Source organism: Thermobia domestica, chromosome 15 (assembly GCF_964235325.1).
Source record: "Thermobia domestica chromosome 15, izTheDome1.hap1.1, whole genome shotgun sequence".
Taxonomy (NCBI): Eukaryota; Metazoa; Arthropoda; class Insecta; order Zygentoma; family Lepismatidae; genus Thermobia; species Thermobia domestica.
Genome location: NC_137468.1, coordinates 126,190,080 through 126,212,079, shown reverse-complemented (window position 1 = coordinate 126,212,079; position 22,000 = coordinate 126,190,080). Strand labels below are relative to the sequence as shown.

The 22,000-nt window shown below is 33.9% G+C and overlaps 1 protein-coding gene across 3 annotated transcripts; it reads right to left on the bottom strand.

Annotated features, from left to right (window-relative positions):
* Positions 1-1,759: 1,759 nt before the first annotated feature.
* Positions 1,760-20,059, bottom strand: LOC145671223 (uncharacterized). 3 transcript variants are annotated; one of them, XM_081740105.1, is made up of 4 exons: positions 19,269-19,993; positions 13,135-13,307; positions 5,276-5,412; positions 1,760-2,697 (listed from the first exon to the last, which is right to left on the bottom strand). In XM_081740105.1, the coding sequence occupies exons 1-3, from the start codon at positions 19,543-19,545 to the stop codon at positions 5,317-5,319; spliced, it is 546 nt and encodes a 181-aa protein (XP_081596231.1). In that variant the 5' UTR covers positions 19,546-19,993; the 3' UTR covers positions 1,760-2,697; positions 5,276-5,316. The 3 variants fall into 3 exon arrangements, with proteins under 3 accessions (XP_081596231.1, XP_081596234.1, XP_081596233.1); XM_081740108.1 differs by lacking the exon at positions 5,276-5,412 and having other exon boundaries at positions 19,269-20,059; XM_081740107.1 differs by lacking the exon at positions 1,760-2,697 and having other exon boundaries at positions 5,275-5,412; positions 19,269-20,008.
* Between the last annotated feature and the right edge of the window lie 1,941 nt (positions 20,060-22,000).

Below are 22,000 nucleotides of genomic sequence, written 5' to 3'. Positions count from 1 at the left end.
AAGAACACCTACGGATCGGCAATTGAGGGGGGTGCGTCATGGACATTAGGGTGGGTGGGCACCACTGGATTTGTTATTGTATTTAGTTTCAGAACGTACTTAAAATACTTTCTAACGAATTCTGGTTTTCACATAGAATATTTTAAATTCTTTCTGAATATTTTTTCGTCATTACCACGATAACACCTACAGTTTGAAATACATTTCTTTCTTCAATACTGAACAGTTTTCCAACTCTTGTAAGTTAAAATATCTGGATTTCATTTGTACAAATTGATGGAGTGGTAGAAGTCTGTGTATGTTGGAACCGGTTTAGAACACACGGAAACTTCTATCATCACATAAATTTGTTGAAATAAATTCTAGTATTCTAACTTATAGGTTGAAGAAAGAAATATATTTCGAACTGTCGGTGTTATGGTAGTAATGACGGAAAAATATTCAGAAAGAATTTAAAATATTTCTCTGCAAAAACCAGAAAATGTTAGAAAATACTTTAAGTACGTTCTGAAACTACATACAATAACAAATCAAAAACATATCAATTGCTATTTGAAAAATAAATCGTAAATATTTTCTTTGTTAGCACAAATTCGTCTGAAACTAGTTTAATATTTTCTTATCATTTGCTACTGCTACAAAACACCAAGAAAAGTAATTTGAAAATGTTTTTGATTTGTCTACCTTATATTCTCTGAATATTTTCTATCATGTACAGAAAATATTTTCTAAATATTTTGTCATGTACCCGGGATCCCTTAATATTACAAGGCGACACCACAGGGGGCACTGTGCAATACAAGTGAAGAAAACTAAATTATCTCGGACACACATTCTATATCTATGCCAATATTCATTGAAAAATGATATAGAGGAACAATAACAATCGGAACAAATCACATGCATTTTGTGAAAAGTATTCTTAATGGAACTAAAAAAAAAAAAAATGCTATAGTACAGTTTCTTACAGAAGTATTAAAAATATACGAAACTTACAAACACGTGTATATAATGAGTTTTTCTTATAAAGAATCACTATAAAACGTGATCATATCACCATGAAACCATTTTATTGCACCATGACTCTTAACACAAGCACGACGTGGACCACTCAGATGTCCACAGTCGAGGTGTCTTAATTGTGCTCTTCGTTGTATGTTTTACACAACACTAAAACAGCTATTGTAGTGCGTAGAATAAATGACAGAGCACAAGGAAGACATCCCAGTTATCAACATGTGAGTGGTTCATGTCGTCCTTGTGTTGAAAATCATGATGAAATAACTCGAGTATAAAGAAATCAGGTCTACTAAGCTAAAGTACATAATTACAAAAGGAAAGAAAATGCAAGACTGGACTAAGATTTGAACCTGTAACTTCAACTTACCGTGTCGATGCATTAACCACTAGGCTACTCACTGTTTCCGAATAGTCATTCATTCTACCACTCCTGAAGTCAGTGCTCAAGCAACCAGACCGCATTGACTATACCACAACTTGTGAAGTACTTGGACAACCAGTGTCTATACTACAGAACCCCACTGGTGATAAGATTTATACATGATAAATGGGGAAAATAACTTATTTTATATCATGTAAATATTTAATGCGATATACAATCGATTATTTCTTTGAGTTATCGTATATAATAAAGAAATTATCCTTAAAATGATCAAAATTCCACCATCCTACATTACTTATAATTACATAAACCGAAAGCCAAATAAAGGAATGAACCTTTAAAAAACAATACATAAAATAAAATCCTGTAGATTTATTGAGAATAATTACAGTAAAAATGTATTAAATTTTACATTAAGTATACATTTGTAGTACACAATATATTTAATGTGAATACATAAACAAAAAGTCTATATTAATTTAAGTCTACTAATTGCATACCATACATTATAATAGTTTGAAATGTATATACACCTCATCAGTGTATCAATTTTAACAAGTTTTATTTAACATAAAAAAAACACACTTACTTTGTAAGAAAAGTTCGAACAGAGTTGCACCTTACAAACTCTTCCCCACACCCTAGTATTGTAGTTCAGAAGATGACTGTACCAATCACCGAAAACCAAGCAGCAGAATCATGCGTTTACTTACGTCCCCCCTCCCCTCAACACACACAAAATAAGTTAAACTATTTCTTGAAAAGTTCTCTGTCACCTTCATCTAAGAATATATTTAGCGATACGAAATAGGTATATTACACATTACTTTAGAATCTGAAGTGTGATTTAACTGCCATAAATTAAAACTAAGCATAATATACCCGCAAATTAGCTTAAATGAGTACCATACACATCACACGAAGCGAGCTACGCCAATAAAAAAATCACAGTCAATAAGAATTAATTAGATCTTCAGTCTATATTTTTAAATTGGTGTTATGTTGACGCTACGAACTTTGGGCTTCCTATACTAAATGTCTCTATGCCAAACACTCTATATATAAAACGTTTTTCGTCGAATCTGCAAATTAAGCAAGCCGCGCGCTAATGATGGGAGGCTGATGATAGTTTATCACATAGAAAGACACTGAAATGCTAGGTGAGTCACAACACTTTCTTCCTTTTTCTGGGATTCATCCTTACTTACGGTCAAATTTGGTACCGTCTATGTAGTACCTGTGTGCGGCGTACCTTGAAATCATCTCGGTTGATAGCCTCCAAACACAGTGGACTCCTAAAATAAACCAATTGTTGTAAAATTACTATTTGTAGCATGTGTGACAAAATTTAAAAACGAAAATAAATCTCAGAATCAAGGTTGAAGCGTTTTATGCGGGTTTTTTTATCTTACTATCCAAAATACTAAAACATTGTTTCCTATACTTTTGGAAGTTATATACTAAATATCTTAATAACTATCACTCAAATTTGGTACGCTGAATAAAGTTATAGTGTAAATATAGAATTGAAACTATGATCCAAACTTAAAATAATGATATTACAGATCACAATAAACTTAACTTAGGATGAAAATGGAAACTGTAGATGCATGAGTATTACTGAGCGAAGGAAGGAAAGTAACTCAGCTGGGTTACGAGTTTGACAGAGTTCATATACAGAAATCGTTCGGTGGTTTATATTCGACTTAAAAGATAAAGAAGATAAGCTCGCTTTAAAAAGAGTTAAAAAGAAAAAAACTTTTAAAAGATTTAATTTATTCTGAATTTTTGTTCAGTATTTGTAAATAAATAATGTAGAAAACCGACACAGAGCTTGCCCGCTGGACTCTGGTGCCCAAATCCCAACTCCGCTATATGCATGCCTGCCATAAAGTAATAGAGATATAAACTTTTTTTAAAAAGTGCAGATTAAGCCTAGCTTAATATTTACATTTTTTTAACGATACCTACAGTATGGCGCTAAATTCGTCGTACAAAAGCAGAGGAGTGTTTTCTGAGAGTAAAACAAACAAAAAAGTTCCAATAAACTTAGGGCGAGAAGCCCATCGTTCACGTGTTATAGGCTGCCGAAAACATGAAAAAATCAATTCTAAAGGTCCATAGCTCCAAAACTATGGGACCTACCAAAGTCGGGTCAAGACTTCACTTAGGAACTAATATGTGCTCTATCCAAAAATACATGTTTTAGAATCCTAAGGTACTCACGCAACAATTTTTATGGAGGTAGTTGGAGAGTACTTTATATCATAGGCCCGTAGTCAAACTCCCTCTATAAACATTGTTGTGGAAGCACCTTAGGATTCTGAAACACGCATTTTTGGATAGGGAAGTCTTGACCGGACCAAGGTAGGTCCCATAGTTTTGGAGCTATGAACCTTTAAAGTTCATTTTTTCATGATTTCAGCAGCCTATAACACATAAACGATGGAGTTTCCGCCCTATGTTTATTGGATTTTTTTTTTTAACTCTCAGGAGTCACCCCTCTGCTTTTGTACACCGAATTTAGCGCCATACTGTATAAATTAATAAGGTAGAAGTATATGTGGTCCTTCTCACTATGCTCACTTATAGATATATCTTAAAGGCTAGTGATAAATAACACCAGCCCTCTGCTCCTATACCACCCTGTGATACCGGAGCAGGACGTTTGGGCGCGAGACGTTTGGACGCAAAGCCGTATATCCAAATAGGTTAATCTACTTAAATGGGTTATAATGTACTTCAAAAATAGAAACCGGATGATTACGTACTAAAAGCCTTAATAATAGGCATTAATATCACTAAAACTCAAAAAATAACTGCACAACCTAAAATTAAGAAGTTCGGAAAGGTTAAATTTGATCCACATTTTCTTTAAAATGCCATGGCAAACAGTCACTGAAAGTCTCAGTTGCAACAAATGCTTAATTTAGTTCTTTTTTTTTTTTTTTTTGTATAGTGCAGAAAAAAATGGGTATAATTATTTTGTTTTTAGAATGATATATCCTAATTTCAGGAAAATCGGAGACAATGACCTGCAGAAATTTTTTTCAGCATGAATCTATATTGGGCTAAAATAAAATTTGCTGTAGGCATCCTACAACTACCCAAAGTAAACTTCTGTGAAGTTATTTTTACAATATCTCTAACGTAAAGGATATTCATAACTTCATAGCAATTCATTACACTGCATTACTGCTTATTACTACGTATTTGCAACACAGATAATTGGAAAGGAAACAACAGTGAAATCTAATATACCTATTGAATAATTTACTTTGTCTTATGTTACAATTACCATGACATTAACATTCCATGACGGAATTATGGGCCAAATCCAGCATTATTCTGCAATGTCAATAGTTTCAAAATTCTGTACGGCGAATTCTTTTATCAGCTTGAATATATTTTCTTCTTTCAGTTCAGTTGATTTTGAGTTTAACGTCCCGTGAACAGCGAGGCTATACAAAACGTGAACCTACTGATTAACGTGGAATCCGAACCACGACGTGAGCTCTCGTCGGGAATTTTCTTCTTTTCTTGGGCGGATCGTCTTCTTGAAGCATTGTCTCGTTTCCTGCTTCTCTTTTTTCCTTCGAAATGCATCAATAAAGCGCCAAATCAACCAATGTCGTTCCTTTACGTTCGATATATTATAAAGAACAGAAGTTTGTTTATTTTGGGGTGTCATTGGCTGCCTACAGTAAATTCTATTTGACCCATTCTTCCTATTTAAATGTATAGTTAGTGCCTATTTCTATGAAAATTTATTATTATTATAGTGTCTCAACTTTCTATCAATACAATAGTCTCAACTATATGGTTTAATGGGCATATCGAATAATAATAATAAAACATTCAATAAATACTCACTTCCTGAACTACCCAATACATAGCATACAGAAAAGCTATGTTCATTCCAAAACCAGCTCGTAATCATTTTTTCTCTCTCGGAACAGGTCAGTGCTTAATAAACATTTCTTACATTTTGTACCATGTGTTTTAATAATCTATTATAGAAAAGGAAAATGCAAAAAATTAAAATATGTACAGTATTTTACAAATTTTAAGTCACATCTTTATAGTAACTAAAAATTAATGAGAAATGTACATTGTTTTTAACTTAAATTAGATATCTGAGTTCCAATTGAGGCAAAAGTAAATAAATAAATAAATAAATAATAAAATTGTACCATCGCCATCTCAGATATTGTTCAAACTTTTTTTTAATAGGAACTAGACATGTTTTTAAGGGACTTTTTTTTTGTTGAAAAAAAATTCCCACCAAGTAATGGGCCATCAAGGACGGGGAGTACAATTCATGAATTGTAAAAAACGTGGAAAATGGTCAAATTCGGAGCCTCACAATTCAGCAATGGAGACATGTAGAGTTATAATTCTTGTTGTGGTATGCACATAGGGATATGAATAAACTATATTTTATTATAGTTTGGTTTGCGCATGCGTATCTTTAAGTATATAAATTAACAAATGAACGCAAGTTTATGTGAAAAGTCGAAGTTTATGCTTTTTTTCGAGCACTTTCGGTTCGAATTTTAAATTATGTTTTCACGGTTGGTAAGACCTAGTTACCCGCTTCCCCTCCCCCCCCAAAAAAAAGTATCGCTTCTGTGTGCAACCGTTTTATCGCAAAAAATTCGAGAAATCGTCAAATTTTCAAAAATCGTCATTTTCTCGAAAACATCATAATTTCAAATTCTTAAAATTTGTCAGATGGTTCAACTGTACATGAATAATAAACACACCAAATAGCATTCTCGACCAATGCTTCATGAATGAACTACAGCCTTTTTAAGTTAGCGAACTTTCGTTAACTTTGAAGTCACAGTTTGCAACAATGAAAGTGGAAAAAAATGCTACCGAAAAGCACCGTGTAAAATTTCAAGATAAAAATTCTATTTTACTGCATGTGGACTTCGCTTAAATTGGACTGTTATTCTGCAAAGGGAAGTTCATAGTGATCACTGGAGAAACGAGCAAATCTCCTTTACGGGAGTGATATATTATTATGAAACAACTGACAGTTTTGCCGTAATAAGCGATGACAAAACACACAATTCGGCTCGTACTCATAGCCATGAATAAGATTCTAAAAATACTCGAAGAAAAGCGAAAATACGCGTTATAGAAAAAGGTTCGAGTACGTGAAAATAAGTGTCTACAATTTAATAAACCGTTTCAGTGATTTCTGATGGTGCTGCATTCCACTTTAAAAATTGCTTTCAGATGTCCAAGATGCAGACAGGTCCGATAAAGCAGTGGCTTTTCAGTGAAACCGGCCGTGGTAAGGGTCTCTGCGACGTATTGCGGAGAGGGGAGATAAGAATGTGGCAACACGGGAAAACGAAAAACAGATTCACAGTATTAAACCAGCAAAAAAATTCGTGAGTATAGTGCAAGTACCAACTCCGGGTATTACTCTCGTCTTGTTGCCAAAAACCGAATTCGACAATTAAAAAAAAAAAAAAAAAAAAAAGTGTGCGACCGGTAACTGGTATTTACCGAAGTCATCTTTGGCTTTTATGGCAGTAACGGGTCACTATGGACTAACTTCATGCTTTCCCCAAAATCGAGCTTCTGCAATTCAAAGTGTAGATTTAAGAAATTTGCAAAAATTAACTTTTGTTACATACATATATAATAACCACTGATGGATAGCAGAAATATTATCAATAAATCAAATATTACATGAAATTGCAGTGTTCTTTGTGTTTCCAGGAGGCGCGGTGACTCAGTGGTAGAGCGTTCACCTCTTGTGCTTGGGGTCCTTGGTTCGATCCCAGCTCGCGCCGTGTGGACTTTGTGGTGTACAAACACCATGCTGGTGGGTTTTTCGGGGTTCTCTCGTTTCCTCCCACTTTCTTCATTCCGCCATTTCACTCATTTCTCATAATCACTGTCTCCTTTAGCCTAACCGGCATAAACGTGGGACGTAAAACTCCCAAGATTTCATTTCATTATGTTTTCTTTGTTTCCACATGCACCTTCAACAGGGTACAGGTTTCCAGAAGAGAATAAGAGAAGAGAATATAAGTGTTTTGTGACTATCGACAACGTGCTACGAGTTGTGAGTGCACCTACACCTATTGGAGCATCTGCCATGGTTACATGCTATTAGCGAAGAAGACACTAAGTAAGCAAATAATTACTTCAGAGTGGAAAAAATCAGTGAAACTTTGTTTCGTAATCGTAATTTACACCTCAGGTTACATCGGTTTAAGAAAACGGAGAAGGGGACGCTCATCTTATAATTTGAGAGAGCCTTTTTGATCAAAATAATAAAAAGGAGCCAGGAGAAATTTTTATTCTTTATTTAATGAATGTGAACCACAAACATCATCAAATTGTTGCACTTTCATTGTTTTCAGTGTTGCCAACGGTGATATTGAAGTTAATGAAACTTCGCTAACTTCAAGAGGCTGTAGTTCATTCATGAAGCATTGGTCGACAATGCTATTTGGGGTGTTTATTATTCATGTAAAGTTGAACAATTTGACAACATTTCAGGATTTTAAATTATGGTGATTTCGAGAAAGGTGATTTTTGAAAATTTGACGGTTTCTCGAATTTTTTTGCGACAAGACGGTTGCATACACAAGCAATACAATTTTTTTTTTTCGAGAAGCGCGTAACTAGGTCTTACCAACCGTAAAATAGAATTTTAAAATTCGAACCGGAAGTGCTCGACGCAAACTTCGACTTTAGAGATAAACTTATGTTCATTTGTTAATTTATGTACCAAAAGATACGCATGCGCAAACCATATAATAAAATATATTTTATTTATATCCCTATGTACACTCATGTCCAAAATGATTGTCGCATATCTGTAACTGTCTTCTTGTAAGAATATAATCTGATAATGATTTTGCAGGGTACTATTAATACTGATACTACATGTATAATCGGGAAATGAATATTCGTAGTAAATTTCAGAAGAAAAGAATTACAAACACGAAAATTAGAATGAGTAAAACAAAATGTTGCTAAATGGACAAGAAAGTTTTATTTTCGTTTTATTGTTCTTATTTACTGCTCTTTTGACATGAAATTTGCCACATACATCGTCTTTCCCGATTATACACATACTAACATTATAAGAAATACCGGACGAATTCGTTATCAAATTATATTCCTACAACAACATATTTATAGACATGCGACAATAATTTTTGTCATGAGTGTACATACCACAACAAGAATTATAACTATCTGTCTCCATAGCTGAATGATGAGGCTACGAAGTTTACCATTTTCCACGTCCTCTAAAATTCGTAAATTGTACTTCCCGTTTTGATGGCCCATTACTTGGAGGGAAAATCTTTTCCGACAACAAAAAATACGGGTCATTTAAAAAACATGTCTAGTTGCTATATAAAAAAAGTTTCAACAATATCTGAGATGGTGATGGTACTTTTTTTTGGCTGAGTTGAAATGGAAGCCGCAAACCATTATTTATGTTATTTATATGTTGATTCATTTTGCAATAGCAATTTACATTTAACTATATATCGGAACCTTATATCTATTATAATATTTATCATAGGTAGAAATACGTATAACGTAATGCATAGTACTCCGTAAGGAAGCTATTATGAACTCAAGGCATTATGTAAAGTGATGATGCAGAACCACAGTAGTAAAGTAAAGCTCTATTAGATGTAAGGCATAGTTGTATGGGATATAAAATTTTTACACTACCCTCGGTTACGTGCATATCCACCGTCGCTGACATGCCCGCTCCATACGGAAGCACACCAAGCTCATCCTGCTACGCCCTTGTGCTCACTCTGTTAATAATATTCGTGCTTTTCAGTGGCTATCTAGCACTGGTTGGTTCGTATTTTTCGCACTGTCGTTCTATCATTGCTTTTTTTCATGGTAATCTTTACTTTCAATTTTCAATACCTATATTTGCGCCTGATTTACATAAGAGTTGTACTTCTGCACTTTTGAAGCACAGAGTTAAGTTGTTCTAAAGGAGAATATACTTTCGGAAAGAAGAACAGGTTACAAATACAAAACATACCTAAAATATAAAAACTTACTCTTTTCTTTATCATAGCACTATTGTATTCTAGATTCCTCGAGCCAACTAAATGAGGATTTCACTTACGAAGTATCAATAACACTAAAACTGTATTCTGTAACCATAGCCGCCCGCTGCAGGGAGCACTTGCTTTAGCAATGGATTTTCCTAATTAGTATTAAAATATGCTAAATTATTTTATTCACACACAACAGTTAGTGAAGTTAGCAGTGAGTTGTAATAATTGTTTTTTTACATTAAATATTATGTGGTTCTAGGTATTTGTATCCGCGTCTTTGCTTGTATGTCGGTCATTTTGCCCACTTCCCCCTGTAAAAAAATCCTGTGGGAGTTACTATGTCTACATTTCCCTTTAAAATTCGCTTATATACTACATATACATCTATATAGCAACTAATTTTTAATAAAGATGAATATATTTATGATTACGCCAACCACACGATTAAATTAATCGAGAGCCGTAATTAGTATACACTACTTTAATTGGTTAGTGCATCGCATACACGACAATGACAACTAGCATATCTGAGGATGTTTCATACTGTGACCAGAAAAATTTACTTTGAAATATCCCATACTGCAGCTAATTTAATATTATATAAGAATTTCGATACTCGAAAAGAAAGATCAATTGAGACGTGTTAATTTATCCTGAATAACTGAGTCCTGCAACCAAGGAAGAGGGGTTAAAATAACTAATTGTCTATAACAGCCCAAGTACCGGCAATAATTAAGTGCAATGAGCAATTACAAAGACGATTTTACCGCAAAACTGTACAGCTGTTATTCCTTTTGCTTAATGTAACCAAGTAAGTTGGTTAACACCTTTTGACAATTTTCTTGGTAACTAAAGGTCAGAAGGTATAGCGTCATTGGCTTCCCGCACTTGGACCTGCTCGTCACTGGGGGTGTGGTAAGAGGATCGCAAATCACCAGCCACCATTCACTGCGCTCAGCGAGCCACGTGTAACCAAGCTGGCAACTCCCCATAAACGTCACTACAAGTTTTCACGGGAAAGCAACGACGTTATACCTTCCGTACTATAGTAATCCAGGAAAAGGCAAAGTGTAGTATCACTGAGTACTACTCGGTTACTATTCGGCTACACGACTTCTAGCGTAGTTTTAACCGAAATTCGACTATCAGCAGCTAAGTTATCATTTAATTCTTACTCTGCACACGAAAAGAAAAACAAAGTTCATATGGACCCGTGGTCAAACGTCTAAGTTACAGGCTGCCGAAAACGTGCGAAAAGGAAATTTAGAGGTCCAGAGTTCCACTACTGTGAGACCGATCCCAGTCGAGTCAACACATTACTTAAGAGCTAGTATGTGCCCTATTCAGTACCCATGCTTCAGAATTCTGTGGTACGTGCCCTATCCAAAAATCCATATTTCAGAATCTTGCGGCACTTACACATTAATTTTTATAGAGCCAGTTGAGGAATACTCAGAAAAGTTGAAGTGCTCATAAACTGTCCATTGATACGCAAGCACCACAGAATTCTGAAACATGGGTACTGAATAGGGCACATACTAGTTCTTAAGTGATGTCTTCCTTGACTGCGCTCGGTCCCACACTGAAGCTATAGATTTTTAAAGTTTATTTTCTTATGTCTTCGACAGTCTATAGCTTCGAAAGTATGGACTTTTTACCACAGGTCCATATGAACTATTCCTTTGCTCTGATGTGACAAATCACCTCTGTAGGTTTGATGCTTTAAATTTTTTTACACCCTATATATATATACCAGGGTTGGCTGGTTTAAACCAAGGTTGGCTGGTTTAAACGTTTCACTCCCATATATTATTCGTGTTATATTCAGACCTGAATTCCCCATTCATTACTCAAAAAGATTATACTACAAAAGCAATTTTTTTTTTTTTTAAGTTTATAAATGTTTGTGATTTTTTTGTAGTTGTTATTATTGTTATGTAATTGCAATCAAAGAAAAATTCTAAATATTGTTTCGTTTCAACGTTTACTATTGATAAAATACTTTGAAATGCCGTACTTTGTGTGTGTGTGTGTGGGGTCATACAGACCCCACGAGAGGCATTTAGTGAAATGAGAACTATTTTTGATATCTATTTATGTATAAATGAGTCTGAGCCAAAGTGGACTCAAATAATTCGTATCTTTATTCACTTTTCTTACTGATATGCAAATTAGGTCGTTGTATTTCTTTAATTTGGACCAATAAAAGTCATTGTTAACTAACTTGAACTAAGTTAGTTCTGTACTCCGTAGTACTTAGAAATTGTCCATATGTAATTCTCTATAATAGTTTTACTTGTGCAACTGTTTATCTTTTTGCTCTTCCGAAGTTACTCTTGACAATTATATCAAGAAGCATGTAAAGATCAGTTCAACGTATTTTTATCAGGATTCCTTCGTGAGTGAGTCGGCAGACGTACCGCATTTGTGGCCAATTAGTCCTGGTTCCGAGTTCAAATGGAGGACAATTTCTCTCGGATGTAACTCGAGAAGCGGTTTTTATTCCGCTTTAAGCTTATGTGACCCCTTCCAGCATAACCCGGTTGTTGCATAATAACATCAGGATGAAAAAAAAACTTATTTCTGTCCATATATGATATGAATATATAGAGCAAATTATTTAAACCAAACAAACCTGGTTTAAACCAAAAAAACGTTTTTTTTTCAATAAAAACCATGGTTTTTGCCAACCCTGATATATACTAATATAAAGAAACGTGGAGAAAGTTATATTGTTTACTGTAACGGTTAGTGACATAACCAAGAAGGCTGCAATCTTCTAGAACACAGGAACGTCTTCCCATTTAGCTGTAATAAAAACAGAAAACAACGTGCCCTGCGGGGCACTAACCCGTCTCCACTCGCTAACGCTCACTCGGCATTATTATGTGAATTAAATGTAAAACTTTGGTAAAGAAAGAAACCAATTATTACACTTTTAGCCAAAGCTCACGCCTCAAGCTGCGGCTCACGCTCATCACGTTGTTCATCATAAACTCGCACAGCCTAGGATCGAACTAGGGATGCTGATGAAAGAATTGGTGAAAAGAAAATGTGGAGGGAAAAAGAAAACTCACGCTCATCACGTTGTCCATCATAAACTCACACAGCCTAGGATCGAACTAGGGATATTGATGAAAGAATCGGTGAAAAGAAAACTCACGCTCATCAGGTTGTCCATCATAAACTCACATACTCTAGGATCGAACTAGGGATACTGATGAAAGAATTGGTGAAAAGAAACTGTGAAGGAAGAAAGAAAATTCACGCTTATCACGTTGTCCATCATAAACTCACATACTCTAGGATCGAACTAGGTGCATTGAGAGATCTACTATTTAATACCGTGCCTACAGTCCCTCCACCCCCCAATTTCACACTCAGTTGAATAAACTGTATCTGTGTAACGTAATTAACTGACAAATTACACTTGTTCTAATACAAAAAGAAGAAATGAATATCGTAATCTGAAAATACATAGTACTGCCCGCTGATCTAGTTACTAGTGTGTGTGCATTTCGGGCACGTAGTCTCACGTTCGATTCCCTGCGGAAGAGTACAAAAATGTAATTTCTTATTTATTTATGTTCATTCTTCATCCATCTCGTTTAGCATAAAGAGTATAACTATGGAACGTTATCTGAACATACATAGTTCACTCACCTTTTCTTTATCATGATCCCTTTCTATTTTTAGAGCTTGTCTTTCTTGCTTCAGCTTACATTCCATTTCTTCTTTCGACGTCTTAAGATCCCTAATGTTGCATTCCAGCACTTTGTTCCTCGCATGACAGCTATCTAGTTCCATTTCCGCTGTTTCTAACCTTTCAGCTAAAACTGAAAATATAATAATAATAATAAATATTATCATTTTCCTAAATTTGCTTTCTGTATAAATATGTAAGAATTTTCAAGGAAGTATTCTGACCTGCTTACCCTACGCACCAGAAGTAAGCATTCTAAAAATGAACCACCGTGATCCCCACGTCTTCTTTAGACTACATGGCATAAGCGTTAAGATATAAAACAAACGTTTCATTTGAAGTTTTACAACCCCAAGCAATAAAATTATTTCCGCCAGTTGAAGAAAGACACACGCCGCGTTTTCATTTTAACTTTTACGATAATTAACATTGAACAAACGAAAAACAAATAAACAAATGCCGATCGAGTAGAATTGTAGAAGATTCGCTACGCTTTTCTATAATTAACAACTAAAACCACGATGCGTAACTAGATCACACACAACAATAATTTGTCATCACTTATGGAAATTCCCTTTCTTGTATATATATATATATATATTAAAAAAAATAAAAAGAACAGCCCGTTCTGCATTGTTACTACGCCTATATCTGTATTTTGACTTGTTAATTTTATTCAGCATAATAACAGAACTCAAAGTGAAAGACAATATACGCCAGATAACAAGTAAAAGTATAAAGTACTGTCCTAACTCCACATACTCAAATTCATTACATTTCAAAACTTTGATCAGTAAATTCAGTCTCAGCAACTAAAGTATTTCTTACGGGAAGAGTTATATTACTGGGCGAAAGACACTTTAGGAAGGCTTACTTGTTACGGGTGTAAATACGGGTTCGAAGGAATGCCATTGAAACGGTTGTGATATAAACACCAACCAACATGGGTATGTGGTTGCCACTAAAAACTACAAATGCTACATAACCGAGTCAGGACAGAAGCGCAACAAGGAATGGGGCAGTGTGAAGTTGCGTCCGTAAGGAATAAGTGCGTCAGCGAGGGTGCGTATGCGCGTAAGCTAATGATTACGTAAAGACTAAAATCATCATATACTGTTATTAATTACCAGGGTTGGCCAAAACCATGGTTTTTATTGAAAAAAACTTTTTTTTGGTGGGAGGGTAAACTTTTTTTTTTTTGTTTAAACCAGTTTTTTGGTTTAAATAATTTACTCTATGTATTCATATTAAATATGGACAGAAATTAGTTTGTTTCCCCTTGGTGTTATTATGCAACAACAAGGTTATGCTGGAAGGGGTCACAAGCTTAAAGCGGAATCCAAACCGCTTCTCGACTTACATCCAAGAGAAATTGTCCATTTGGACACGAAACCGGGACTAATTGGTCACAACCGCGATTGCCGATTCACTCACGAAGGACTTCTGATAAAAATACGTTGTACTGATCTTTACATGGTCCTACTTGTTAATATAATTGTCAAGAGTAATTTCAGAAGGACAAAAAGACAAACAGTTACACAAGTAAAAACATTATACCTAGAATTATATATAAATCGGGTAACTCCCGCCTTAGCCATTAGGAAAATCCTGTTATTACTTTACATGTATCTGTATGTAAAATTTTAAGGTCAACGGATCATAATCACTACGCTAAAATTGAGGTATTAAATTACAAATTTGGTATGTATATATCATTCAATAAAATTAAAACCAAGTCAAATCCAAGCTGATGTTGGAAGCTACTAGGCACTTGATAAATTTGGCAATTTCTATCAATATATTTAAGCAACCTTGGCTTCTTTATAAAACAACAGGCATTCATTCAAGTAGAAATATATCATTTGGTTTCATTTCGTATGTTTAGGCTTAACATCCTTATGAAATACCAAGTTTATCACGGAGAGGACTCCTGCTTAGAGGGACACCTCGAATCGCTACTTGGTTTAAACTTGAAAGATGGGTTGTGGTTCGACCGAGAATTAAACACGGGACCCCTTGATTAAAGGGTGGAAAGTAGATAAATGTAATGCGGATGGTTTGATATGTGGAAACGTCACCATGAAGTTCACACGATTTAAAGCATTTTTCGTTTTTTTTTTTTTTTTTGGTTTAAACCAGTTGGTTTTTTTGAAAAAACCAGCTGGTTTAAACCAGCCAACCCTGTTAATTACACACTGCTCTCCTGAAATAAAATTAGTACTCCTTTTGTAAATTTTGCAAATCTATACGGACCTAAAATAGTACATTCCCACGTAAATGTAAACTAAAACAAATACATTACAATACAAATTAAAATCAAGTTGTATAACCTCTACTGTTACAAAAAATACATCCGCTCGTTCTGCCATAAATTACTACAGCGCTCATCCCGGAAAGTTAAAATTTGACTCTGTTCAAGAATGTATATAAGTAATCAAAATATAAGGAATGTGAATATGGATGAAATAATCAGATGAAAATCGTAATCTGACGTGTAAGTTTTAAAACGTAATTCAAAGCAGGGTTGAAAAAAATCATGATTTTTTTAAAAAAAATCATTTTTGATGATTTTTTTTATTTAAATCGATTTTTTGGATTTAAATCAAATCTTTCTCCTCGTATAATACAACTCGCGAACTGAAGAAAAAGCATTACAAATTAGTATTAAATGCCAATTATGCCATTTAAGTGAAAGTATTGGGGTTGAATTTTGAATTAATCCCCAATCGTTAACCTATATCAATCCCAAACAATGTTTCTTAGCTTTAAATTATGGCTTTTTTTTTTTTTGGTAAATTATAGACTTTCAGTCAAGCATCATCCCTATTTATCCTAGGATGATGGTTCATACCTCATTCTCTTCAGAATAGAACAGCCTTTAAAACGGTAACACTCACATTTTCCCTATCATGTCCCTGAAGCGGAAAATTTTGAGAGATGTCGGGATTTTTTCTGATTTTTTTTTTCAAATTTTGATCCCCTCTGGACTCCCTTGTGTTAACGCACAGATCTCAAAATCAATTGTTAAATACTAAGGGTGTACTAAATGTGTGTATAAAATTTCAAGCTTCTATCTTGAATAATAAGGGCGGGAAAAATATTCAACAATGAGCTAAGAACATCCTCACCATACCCCAGATGACACGGATGTAATATAAAAATTTCCTCAGACATCTTATTTATCCTAGAATAAAACAGTTTCAAACGGTACCATTCAAATGTGTCCATCGTGTAGGCTATCTGGGGCTGGAAAATCACGAAAAAACGGATTTTCTGTTAAGAAATATCACCTTTTTTTTTAAATACTTTTTACCCCTCTGTACCGCCTGTGTTTAAAGGCAACAATCTGAAACAAATCTGAAAAATACTAAGGGGTGAAGTGAATGAGTGTTCAAAATTTCAAACTTCTAGATACAAAAGTAAGCCCGCGAAAAATAATATCCCTGAATACCCCAGATTTCCGTATAAAACATGATCTCAGGTAACAGTTTACTGAAACATCCCTATTTATCCTAAGATCATGGTTCGTACATCATTCTCTTCGGAACAGAACAGCCTTTCAGATGGTACCATTCATATGTCTCCATCTTAGGCGGGGAAACCGCGAAGAAAGCTATTTTTTGTTAAATATATATATATATATATATATATATATATATATATATATATATATATATATATATATATATACATTTTCGCCCTTCTGGACCCCGCTGTTTTCACGCAGAGATCTGAAATCAACTGAAAAATACTAAGGGTGACTGAACGAGTGTGCAGAATTTCAGTATTCTGAATGCAAAATGTAGGCCCGCCAAAAAATAATAAAAATAGGCACAAAAAATATCTTTTTTTTTTAATTTATGACGTCCTCACATCCTATGTCTCGACGCAGAGAGAAGTGAAAGCATATGTAACGTGCTCTACAATTCCTTCAATCTTGAAAAAACGAAGTAAAAAGCTTTATTGGTACTTTTTCAATCGAATAATAAAAGATTTTATCCTATCACCTAAAAATAGGTGATATAATTTAAAAGTTTAAGCGTTAAGTTAAAAGTACAGCAACGCTTATTAAAGTGACACTTTTTTCCTCCAAAGTCACTGATATTTGGCAGGGGCATATTTTAAAGGAAATTGTAACTAGCTTGCGGCACGAAATACATAAATTTTGCCTAAAGTTATAAAGTCTAAACAAAACAACAACAAACACAAAAAAAAAAATCGGAGAGGGATAGGACACTTCTAAATACGCCGTATTATCTGGGAACAAATATATAGACGCGCACACAAAAGAATCTTCGTCTTAAATGTCGATGGTGATTCCCCCGTTGGAATAGCTAACGATTTACAATATAAACCCTATGTTACGAAGAGAAGAAAACAGGATTGCCCTGTTACCCGTTCAAAACGGGATTTTCCCTAATCATCCTCTGCATGACACTTGTTTTCAAAGCTGTACATACTGTACATTTGAGTCTCATTGTATTATGATTATCATCTTCCATAAAATCGGAATAACAGAACAGAAACGGGACTTTATTATTTTCACTTTAAATTATTTCGGAATTTGATTTAAATCAACGATTTTTATTTAAAAAATCAAGTGATTTAAATCTTGGGTAAAGGTAGAGGAGGCAGCAAAGTGTAGGTGCGACTGCGAGTAAAGAGTGATATTGAAAAATTGAACAATTTACATATTTCTCCTGTACATTTTAATGGTTTATTCTCGCATATAAGAAGCAATTAAGAAGTTGTCAGTATACAACAGCTCCTCATCGTGTTCCGTACTCGAGGATAGCTCTTACTCTTGCACCACGTACAGAAATGGTGGTATGTCATGTCCAAGTGGTAATAGAACACATAAGAAACCCAGATCATGTTGTACTCACACTGGAATATGCAGTATGAGTACACCGTGATCTGCGTTTCTTATGTGTGCTATTACAACTTCTACATGAAATACCATCACGTTTGTACGTAATGCAACAGTAAGAACTATCCACGAGCACAAGACATGCAATATGCGTTCAAGTCCCTTCTCCCCCCACACACACACAGTGAAATATAAAGTACAAGGGCACTACAGAGGCGCACATAAAGTGCACCGTACTCGAGGATAGTTCAAACTCTTGCACCACGTATAGAAATGGTGGTATGTCATGTACAAGTTTCAGTCGATAAGTAAATGAAAATCGCTTTGTTACCCCATTTTCAAGTTCCTAGGTCCTCAATGAATAATCCGTAAAATACTGAACTTCGTGAGTCCTCGGGAAATGATGAGGACCTGTTGTATACTATATCCCAGATTTATCCTGTACATTACGATTAATTTTATTCTCGCCTTATGTAATTGACCCCACATTTGGAGTATGTTTAGTACAAGGGGTCCAGAAGCACGTAAAACACACAAAATTTACAGGAGAAATGGATGATGCAAGTACTTCGACGTAACATAACGTAACCAAATTTAACCTAACCTACCATAAACTAACTTAAGCTAACCTTAACTTACGTAATATTAGTAGAAATAAGCGAAATTCTATAGTTTTTTGAAAAATTATACGGGACCCTTACACTAATTTAACATAGACTAACCTAACCTAAACTAAACTAAACTAACGTAAACTAACCTAAGGTACTCTAAACTAACCGAATGTGAACAGAAATTACAAAAATTGTAACATTTTTTAGAGAAAAGAGCTGGACCCCTTCTGCTAAACATAGGCCCCACATTTTATTACCCAAGCCTGGCCCTTACAATCAGGAACCTCAAATTAGAACAGAAAAGACGGTGCAGTTTTACTATACGGATCCACACATTGTAAAATGTACAGAAAAATTTTGGAAAGTGTTTAATTTGCCCATTTTATGTTGAGAACAGAACCCAACGAATCCCTGGGGGTAGGAGCTTCTAACCTTTCTACTGCTACTCCTACTACTGCATACACTATGGATCCAGATAGTAAAACTGCACGGAATAGACTAATCTATAGTTTGCTTTCTCAGACTCATTGCACACTCATTTCAGTTTACATTAACTTTACACTTTATGCTCACAAGATACTTTATCGAAAATATCTCCAACGTCGATACCTACCTTCCTCTGCTAATGGTTCTTCCTTTTTCTTTTTCCGTAATTGTCTTTGGCCATCACTATCCCCTTTCCTTTTATTTAAAAGGTCGAATGTGTCGTCAAAATTTAGCTTTGTGGCTATAGGTCTATTCGGAAAAGTATTTTCAGTACCTACATAGCTTCTGAATCGATCCATTAACTTCCCTATAGATCTCGTATCAGAAGTCGGAGAATACATGATTCCTTCTTTTAGATAACTCTTCGCTTCACACAACTTAACGTGATAGTATTTAAGCTTCATACATTATTTTCCTGTACTTTACTTCGCCGGATAATAATTGGTACAGTATAAATCCTGCATAACACAGGATAAAATTTTTAAAATTTGAAAAAATACACACGCACGACACAGAAACATACGAAAATTCCAATGATGCCAGGCCGGCAAGGAACATTCCTTTATATTGTATCTCAATCTCCACTAATAATTAAATTCGTATTTCAGGATCAGCCTATGTTTCAACTGAAAATGTCACAGCACACATAAATAGCCCATTTTATGTCGTGAACACAACTATACCAAACTCTGCGTGACTTCTAAGCCGGCCAAATGAAACACTACTTTTGCGTTGCATTAACGCAAATCGGTATGAAAAGTGGCTCCAAGACTAAACGTCCTATGGAGAGTCAGTGATGCTAATTTCTGTATTCAGAGACACGTTAATGAAGCAAGCAACGTTTAATATCAAGAAACGCCAGCCACGACTTCCCCGCAGAGCTGTCCAAACATATTAAGAGGGAAGAGATAACTTCCATCTGAAAAATGGTAAGCACTGAACGCGACGTGGCTACATTGTACTGTCAAAATAACTTGTGTGTTTTTCACTGACCATCACACACGCACAAATATAACTATACATTCACACACACTCTTCTGTCATGAATTATTTGTGTAAACAAATGCCAACAACTAAAAGTTTTCTGAGGAATATTAACAAACTATATAGAATAATTGTGTAACCCTGAAGTAAGTATATTAGAAAATTTAAGTTGCAAATTTGATATCCACAATAATACATGTTTTAAAAGCGTGCAAATGCAGCTACATACTAGTATGGTCACAACTCGCCTCATTGAGTTGAGTTGATTTTGAGTTTAATGTCTCTTTCAGCAGTGAGGCTATATGGTACGAGACCTACTGATTAACGTGGAATCCGACCACATGCGCTCCTGTTTTCTATATCATGTATGTAAAACATTTTTAGTATTGCTTCCAAAATATTTTCTCTCTCAACATTAAAAACATATTACATTACATTCAACACAATATTTCTAGTACAATTTGTGAAAATTTTCGCTACATTATTTTCCTGCTATCGTTCTAAAAATGTATTTCCTGTACTTGATAAAATGTTTTCCAAACATTTTTTGAAAATGTTTCTGGTAAATATTTGGAATACTTCTCAGATATAACAAGGAATATATTTTCTCCAGTAACGATAGAGTATATTCTGAAAACAATGTAAAAATGTTTCTATAATATATCAGAAAATGTGGTTCACTAAAAACACAATATATTTTCCAAAACATAACGGAAAACATTTTCTATTCATTTTTAATATATTTTCCTTTCCCTGTTTTAAAGTTTTATATTCAAAATTCGATAAAATATTCTGGAAATAATACTAAAATATTGGTCGGAAATGCTTCATTTAAGTTATATGAGAAGATTACCAAAATACTTTTGTAAAAAATTAAGTAAACCTTTTTAAAACATTTCTGAAAAATATTTCTTATATTACGAAAAAATATATTTTTAAAATATTCTAAACGTTTTTAAAAAAATAAATTCAATATGTTTTCTCGTAAAAATAGAAAATATTGCTAATAACGTATTAGAAAATATTTTTTAAATATATGGAATATATTACATTTCATTGTTTTCCGTATCATATATGGAAAACATTTTTAATATCATTTCGAAAATATTTCCCTTCTCAACAGTGAAAACATATTACATTACATCCAACACAATATTTCTAGTACAATTTGTGCATTTTTTCTTACATTATTTTCCTGCTAATGTTCTAAAAATATACTTTCTGTACTTCATAAAATGTTTTCCAAACATTTTTTAAAAAATATTTCCGGTAAATATTTGGAATACTTCTCAGATATAACAAGGAATATATTTTCTCCAGTAACGAAAGAGTATATTCTGAAAACAATGTAAAAATGTTTCTATAATATATCAGAAAATGTGGTTCACTAAAAACATAATATATTTTCCAAAACATAACGAAAAACATTTTCTATTCATTTTTAATATGTTTTCCTTTCCCTGTCTTAACGTTTTATATTCAAAATTCGATAAAATATTCTGGAAATAATACTAAAATATTGGTCGGAAATGCTTCATTTAAGTTATATGAGCAGATTACCAAAATACTTTTGTAAAAAATTAAGTAAACCTTTTTAAAATATTTCTAAAAAATATTTCTTATATTACGAAAGAATTTATTTTTAAAATATTCTAAACGTTTTTAAAAATATATATTCAATATGTTTTCTCGTAAAAAGAGAAAATATTGTTAATAACGTATTAGAAAACATTTTTTAAATATATGGAATATATTTCATTTCATTGTTTTCCGTATCATATATGGAAAACATTTTTAGTATCATTTCGAAAATATTTCCCCTCTGAACAGTGAAAACATATTACAATACATCCAAAACAATATTTCTAATATATT

Excerpts from the sequence above, each read along its gene's own strand:
- LOC145671223 (XM_081740107.1), bottom strand. The coding sequence starts at position 19,545 with ATGAAGCTTAAATACTATCACGTTAAGTTGTGTGAAGCGAAGAGTTAT. Across the intron at positions 13,308-19,268 it reads AGAACCATTAGCAGAGGAAG|TTTTAGCTGAAAGGTTAGAA; the intron begins GTAGGTATCGAC and ends TTATATTTTCAG. Across the intron at positions 5,413-13,134 it reads GGGATCATGATAAAGAAAAG|ATTATTAAAACACATGGTAC; the intron begins GTGAGTGAACTA and ends TTTCTATAATAG.